This window comes from Sinocyclocheilus rhinocerous, unplaced genomic scaffold (assembly GCF_001515625.1).
Source record: "Sinocyclocheilus rhinocerous isolate Xijiao unplaced genomic scaffold, SAMN03320098_v1.1 scaffold975, whole genome shotgun sequence".
In the NCBI taxonomy this organism is placed as follows: Eukaryota; Metazoa; Chordata; class Actinopteri; order Cypriniformes; family Cyprinidae; genus Sinocyclocheilus; species Sinocyclocheilus rhinocerous.
Window position 1 is genome coordinate 1,448,626 of NW_015628726.1, and position 8,132 is coordinate 1,456,757.

Sequence of the window (8,132 nt, forward strand, 5' to 3'; positions counted from 1 at the left end):
AAAGAAAGAAAAAGAAAGAAAGACTTAAAAGATGCATTGCATGGTGATTAACATGCATGCAAATATACTGGTGCACATGTACACATTAGTGTGTGTTAGAGTGTATTCCTAAGCCAGAAGCCAGAAGCCAGAGCAGCACGTGGCTCTGGTCAGCTGCCTGCTAGTTGTGGTGTAATTGAGTTCACATGAGCAGCTGATAGGTCCCATAGCATTTACAATCAGCGGCAGCATCCCCAAACCCTGTCCCGTGCCTCTGTTTTTGCACCTCCTTTCTCTTTTCTCGTCTCTTCTTTTGTATGCTGTCCTTAGCTCTTGCCCTCTCTCTTATTAGAAAGTGTAATATCTCTCTTATTACACTGTCTCCTGCCTCCACACTCATGGCTCCAGAGAAAACCAGTGACGGGTTGGACAACTATGCATTTGCTGTGAGTAACCTTCATTAACAGACATACATTTTAAGTAGAATTACTCATTTCTTTTTTAAATTAGTCTTAGAGCTTCTGGAAGTGGACAGATTGAATATAGGAACATTACATTGGAATGGACTATGATCATGAGTGTGTAATGGGTCTTGTTTTCATTGCGTAACTCTAAGTTATGGCAGACTTTTGCCAGGATATGAGATCCTTAAAATCACACAGTTATAAAAATCTATGGCATGTGATCATTTCTTTTTATGATCGATGTTGTAACCAAAGATTCTTATCACTCTTGATAACGCATGTGTTACTCATGTGTTTGTTATTGTGGTCATGCTCATTGTTTTAGTGACTGGAATGTGTAACTGGAGCAGTGTGTGTGTGTATTTATCACTCACAGATCATGACGCTTATTTAATTTTTCATTTGAAATGCTAAATGTATTAAAGAAATTATTTTGCATATTGATCAATCAAAAATAAATAAATAAATGAGTGAGGGGGGTTATTGGTTTTTCAAACAAATAATATTCACATGTGCAAAGTGAAATTGATGGAATTAGGAAAGGTTGCTGATTGAAAACTGCTAAGCCAGAAACTGAATTTGAGTGTTTTTTGACTTTAGGTCGATGGTATAGACCGTTTCTGTGAGTTACCAGAGAATAAAAATGGAAGTGATAATTTTTCTGAGGAGGGAGACAGTAACAAGCTAGCATATTGTGTCACTGATATTCCACCGTGGTACCTTTGCATCTTTTTGGGGATTCAGGTAAGTGGCACGCACACATCTACCTGTGGAACAAGATGTTGAACATGTTAGATTTGTATGATAGAATTTATCTTATATTATCAGTCATTTAAATCAAGTCAAATCTACTAGTCTTGATTAGAGTGTGCACTATGAACAGCACTGAATTCATCAGTACCAATAAAGAACAGTTCCAATGTACAGGTAGAACAAAAAACTGTTCCAATATTCAGTTTCCAAAAAATCTAAAACTACACTGAAAATTTTTAATGCTTGGATATAAAGATAAAGATTCGGGATTTTGAAACCCAAAAATAACACAAAATTAATAAGGCATATTTAACCCTGTAAAGCCGGACATATTAAATAATAGACAGAAATATATATATATTTTTTTTTTGAAAAGGAACAGTTTATTGAACCTTAGACAAAATGAAAATGAAAAATCTACAAAAAAGTTTGTGTATGTGTTTTATGTTTTTATCTGGCTTTTATGGCCCATATGATATAGTGAGAATATGAAGCTCACATTCAAGGAAAAACACCAACATTTTATTCAGAAGCCCAAACTGAGCAGAAACATGCAATTTGATGCAGTTGTTGTTATCTATATGGCCAAAAAGTAAGGTGAAATTATGATAGCTTGTAATGTAAATCAAAGAGATCTTTATAACAATATAGTACTGACATAAAATGCATATAAATAACAATTGTCACTCTATATCTCCCAATAATATGATTTCGTAAGGTGATATTTAAATATTGAACTTTCCAGCAACGTTTTGATCATGTTGATCATTTAAAGGCCTTGGAAAATTAATGCATCAAATATAATAGGCTGTAGGGTTAAGATTCTGCAATATTTTTAATTAAATTAGCAAATTTGTGACATTGATCATGCATACAGTTGGTCAGATGTTCTTTCAGATACTTGTAGAGTTCATGGACCTGAGAGCTACTGACATTAAAGCAAAACATACAATCCATTCTGAAATATTTTTTCTAATTAAACTTATACTGATTTCTAGAAATTATGCAAAACAAAAGCATTTTCACTATTGGTGTTAGACTTTTAGTCTTCACTGTACATAGAATGTGTTTAGAAGGTTACAGAAAGAACGTACATAACAATTTCTCTCCATTTCTCTGACAGCACTATCTTACAGCTTTTGGTGGCATCATAGCCATTCCTCTGATACTGTCTCAGGGCCTTTGTCTACAGCATGACGGCCTCACGCAAAGTCACCTCATCAGCACTATCTTCTTCGTGTCGGGGGTGTGCACCTTACTCCAGGTCACCTTTGGAGTGAGGTAAGGTTACTTTTATCACTCTTGGCAAAGTCATATATTTCACAAAGAAATAACAGAATTCAGCAACAGTGCCAGTGCCAGAACCAAGGCCAAGGTCAGTGCACCAAGTGGGAAGATATGTAATGACGTGCAAAGAATATTTTAAGGATGAGCTGTAGTTAAACAATGAAACAGTGTTTGTGTTCTGTTGTGTTCATCTTCTTGAACTAGGGTTGTGTTGTGGTTACTGAGACACATGGGACTGTCCTTGTAAATTATTTAACCATGGGTGTTTAATTCTAAAAAAGCTTGTTTGATTCTAAAATTACCTTGATTTTCTGAAGGATGTTTATGATGCAGTTTGCTTTGAATTCATTTATCCAACTTCTTGTCATAAGATCAATTTCTATGATTTGTTATTTTTATATATCTAAAATTAAAAAAAAAATTTTTTTTTAAATTATTTTGACTGTGTTCCTCTCAAAAATAATAATAAAAATAAAAAGTTATATAAAGAGTTATTTATGTTCCAGATAAACCATCTCCCAGGACAACAATCCAAACATTCAATCCAAGGGTTCATTGACCTTGGAAAGTGTGAATAACGTCTGATAAGCCTCTGCTTTAGGCTGAAGTCCTATTGCGTTCTTTTGTTGGGGCTACTTGGCCCAAATAAAAGGCCAAAGAAATCCTGCAATATGTTAACTCTACAGATCTTCAAGAGCATACTAATCAAACATGATGCATCCAAATCAGTCTGTTACTGATGTACAGCAGAAATATGTAGGACTTTGGTCAGAGCGATTCCTGCAGAAGCTAAAAACCGTAATAGGATTGGGAATTTTTCATCTCATTAACATGAAGTTCAGCACATTTTAAATAAATCCACATTCCTCAGGCCTCTCAGCTGTGGAGCTCCCTTTTGTGTAAAGCATTAGAATTGTAATATAATTAATTCAAGGAAAATGTCTTACCCCTAAAACCACGTGAATTACCTTTTGTAGGTGTAACTGATTTGGTACAAGATTGCAGTGTAAACACATAAATGACTCTAACTTGTACAATAAATTCCTTATATACCATAAAAGTGCCGTAAATCTATTAACAACACAACAGCTTTACCTTGTTTTTGACCTGCTGAGATGGGTTGAAGACTTCAGGGAGAATCAGGGAGGGTTGAGAATGACAAGTTGACAAAAGGGTTTGAATGTGAAATTCAATTAATGAATTGAAAAGCAGAGGTGGAAAGACCCGTCTCAACATCAAAAGTCAGAAGAACCTATGTACTTCTTGAACAGAAATAACAACAACAACAAGAGCTAGATTTTTTTGTGACAAGGCTCTTCTTTTTCCTAATGCAAGGTTACCCATTCTCCAGGGTGGAACTTTTACACTCCTGTCGCCCACCATGGCTTTGCTATCAATGCCTGAATGGACCTGTCCAGCTTGGACGCAGAACGCAAGCCTAGTCAACACCACCTCCCCTGAGTTCATTCATGTTTGGCAAAGTCGAGTGCAAGTGGTGAGTATCTCAGTAACTGATAGACTCTCTATGTAAGGACTCATGAACATATGTAGAGTGGTTCCAAATTTTGACACTTAAACCTCACTCAAAAATGTGGCGGTCATTGCAATAGATAACACTCAACCCAAAAAATTGGCAAAAAGACACTTACATTTAAAAATAAAATGGCAAGTGTTAAAAATGATATCTTTAAAATGATATCTTAAAAATATATCTTTATTGTATAATGCTAAAATTCAGTTTCTGTTGTCATCTGTGCACAGCTCCAAGGCTCGATCATGGTGGGCTCCCTATTCCAAGTGCTGGTTGGATTCTCTGGTCTAATTGGCCTCTTCATGCGTTTCATTGGCCCTCTGACCATCGCACCAACTATTTCCCTAATCGGCCTATCACTATTTGACTCCGCTGGCATGAACGCAGGACACCATTGGGGCATCTCTTCCATGTGTGTTCTCAAAATTAATCATCATTAATGAAAATATATATATATATATATATATATATACTACACAGCACATATTTTGCTGATTTTGAACAAACAAGCAATCACATTTAAGGTGACAGTAAACAAAACACCTCAAAGTGATGTAACGGAGTCAAAAACTCAGTAGCATTTAAACTGATTCAAACCTGTGAATCATTTGTGTGAATTGGTTCATGTACATGAATCGTCCAAGAGAACCGATTCACTAGAAAGAATCAGACTGTCCAACGAGGACCATTTATGCCACCCAGGCACAACACGATTTTAGCCTTGACCTTGACAATTGAATATTGTAGTTAAGTTTGTAGCCCTTTGACTTTTAGTTAGTTACTCCCCAATGCTGTTCCCACAACAGTAGTAGCAAATATTTTAGTTTAAGTCCAACTCTCATGTTCAGTATTCATTTCTGGTATACTGCTTGATATAATCTCTGGACATGTAATGCTGTCACAGAGCCGTAACACAGTCTCATTGTCCTCCACAGGACGACGTGTTTGATTGTGATATTCTCGCAGTACCTCCGTCATATTGCCATCCCCTTCCCCAAATACAGCAAAGCCAAGAAGTTTCACACCACCAGGATTTACATATTTCAGATTCTGCCTGTAAGTCTTATATCTGTTTTCTAAATATTAATGCTCCATTAAAAATACATTTATACGCAAGGTGTGCTTTCTCAGGTCCTGCTAGGAATCACTCTGTCATGGTTGATTTGCTACCTGCTGACGATCTACAATGTCCTGCCCTCAGACCCTGATAAATATGGCTATCTAGCTCGGACTGACATTAAAGGAGATGTTATAGGCAGGGCGCCTTGGTTCAGATTTCCTTATCCGGGTATATCAACCAGCACAATTAAGACCAATAAAGTATTTTATATGCCCATATACTTACAGGAATCATAATTTATGATTGCTGTTGTATTATCGGATAGGCTATTGAAATCTTTTATATATTATGTTTTTTTATGGCTATGTAATTGTAGGTCAATGGGGAGTGCCAACTGTTAGTCTGGCAGGAGTTTTTGGAATCCTGGCAGGGGTCATATCTTCCATGATTGAGTCAGTGGGTGATTATCATGCCTGTGCCAGGTTATCTGGTGCCCCACCACCACCCAGACATGCTATCAACAGGGGAATTGGCATTGAAGGCATCGGGTGTCTGCTGGCAGGTGCCTGGGGAACAGGCAACGGAACCACCTCCTACAGTGAGAACATAGGAGCCTTGGGTATCACTAAGGTACAAAGTTTCACAATAAGTTTTACTGGCCAAAATGTAATTTGACTTTACTTCACAATGATTGCATAGGCTTACAACACTATCTAATTGTATTTATTTATTTTTCTAATTTTATTTCATACATTTTTTTGAGAGATTGTTTGGCATGTTTTCTGTGAATTATGACACTAATCGAGAGAAACCTTTCATCTTTTGCAGGTTGGTAGTCGCATGGTGATTGTGTGCAGTGGCTTTGTAATGATTATAATGGGAATGTTTGGGAAAATCGGAGCCATATTTACTACAATACCAACACCTGTTATTGGAGGAATGTTTCTGGTCATGTTCGGGGTCATTATGGCTGCTGGTGTTTCAAGCCTACAGGTAAAAACAGTACTGTTAATGCATCAGGGAAAATGATGTTCTCAAATAAAGTACCAACACTACCATTTAAAAGTATAGGGTCAGTGCAAATTTTTAACATACTGTAGTTGATAGAAGTCTCTTAAGCTCACTAAGGCCGAATTTTTAATCAAAACTATTGCAAAAACAGCAATATTTTCAGGATTCTTTGATGAATACAAAGCTCAAAAGAGCAGCATTTATTTGAAATCTTTTGTAACATTATTACATTATATTGCAACATTATATTAATATTCTTTCAATATTAATATGCTTATTACAGTACACTTCATATGATATTTTATTATCATGACTGATTTCCATTTTTAATAGTATACAGACATGAACTCTTCACGCAACCTCTTCATCTTTGGATTCTCTATGTTCACTGGGCTTGCTATTCCCAACTGGATAATGAAAAACCCCACATCCATAGCAACAGGTATATAAACTATGATCAGTATCGGAAAAACACATGCTACAGACTCTTTATACGTACAGACACATCTGCTGTCAAAACACTGTTTGCATTCCAAGTATGATTTTTTTGTGCTTTCTTACTTTCTGTATTAGGAGTTGTTGAACTGGACCATGTACTTCAAGTGCTTCTGACAACCAGTATGTTTGTTGGAGGATTCTTTGGATTTCTCCTCGATAATACAATACCTGGTGAGTTCTGCTAATAATCTGCTTCAATAACTGTGCCTATTCCTAATGCACATTCATAAAGACACTTATTGATATTCAAGCAAAAAAGTTCAATTTAGAGTTTTATTCCTTTTACCCAAAAGCATAATTTGAATGTTCATTGTACTCCATACTGCTCTCCTTTGCTTTATGTATGCAAATGTAACAAATAAAACATTGTAAATGAATAAATCTGACTAATCAAGTAACTTTTGAGACTGTGCAATAACTATAATAATAATTTAATAATTTATGCATTTAGCAGACGCTTTTATCCAAAGCGACTTACAGTGCATTCAGGCTATACATTTTTTACCAGTATGTGTGTTCCCTGGGAATCGAACCCACAACCTTTTGCGCTGCTAACACAATGCTCTACCACTGAGCCCCAGGAACATATAACTGTTTATTAATATATCATTATTATACCTGCAGGAACAAAACGTGAACGAGGCATTATTGCATGGAAAAAGGACCACCAAAATGAGTCAGACAACACCTTAGAAAGTGATGACGTGTACGGACTGCCCTTTGGAATTAATAGCTGCCTCTCCTCCTTCACATGGACCAAATATGTGCCCTTCTGCCCTACACACAAAGTCAGCAGACAGGATCACACACCGTCCAGTTTGGATTCTTTGGACACCAAAACGGAGTCTAACAAAGGTGATACACACATCATAGCAGGGGTGGCACTATAGTCTGTGATGAGGACTTCCATCTTAAATAAGAAACAATTAAGTCACAGAGGTACGGAACGAACTGAGAAGGCAGCTACCCCCATGCACATAATTGCACTTTTAATCTGAAGCTGTACTGTGCAAATATCTCTCTCTTTTCTTTCATCTCTTTGAATTATCTATAAACATAATGTTAACGTGAATGATTTTCGAATCTTAATGATTTCAAATAAGGATGGGAAGTGCCTCAATAGAAAGCAACTGCAAACATTTATTCATAATGTCTTGTTTCTTTTTTATGCTTATAATTTTAAATGGAATTGATTATATATAGCTGACAAACTGTATATTGCATTTTGTACACACATTTTATGTTTTAAATAAATTATTTTTCTCTGCCTTTTACTTTGGTTGTCATGTGTGTGTGTAACCCATCATCTCAACTTTTTATAAATAAATGTCACCATCTACTGCATATTTGTTTAATTTTGCTTGCTTAATATTTAGTTCATAGCAGGCAAATTAATTCTCAATTTGTCAATAGTTTTTGTTTTATAGCTTTGAACAGATTAATGAAGGCTCGAGCCAGGCGTCTCTTTGGCAGGTGGTTTGGGCTTGGGTCATCTGCTGAGCAATGTACATTTTCATGAAGATACCTACACTCTGGAAGAGAGCAGAAG

At 36.2% G+C, this 8,132-nt stretch overlaps 1 protein-coding gene across 1 annotated transcript; it reads left to right on the plus strand.

Annotated features, from left to right (window-relative positions):
• Nucleotides 1-364: 364 nt before the first annotated feature.
• LOC107738439 (solute carrier family 23 member 1-like) lies at nt 365-7,630 on the plus strand. Its single transcript, XM_016550201.1, has 12 exons — nt 365-425; nt 1,044-1,187; nt 2,320-2,477; nt 3,819-3,978; nt 4,245-4,426; nt 4,950-5,070; nt 5,146-5,302; nt 5,451-5,704; nt 5,903-6,067; nt 6,419-6,527; nt 6,659-6,754; nt 7,208-7,630. The coding sequence occupies exons 1-12, from the start codon at nt 378-380 to the stop codon at nt 7,471-7,473; spliced, it is 1,860 nt and encodes a 619-aa protein (XP_016405687.1). The 5' UTR covers nt 365-377; the 3' UTR covers nt 7,474-7,630.
• Nucleotides 7,631-8,132: the final 502 nt, after the last annotated feature.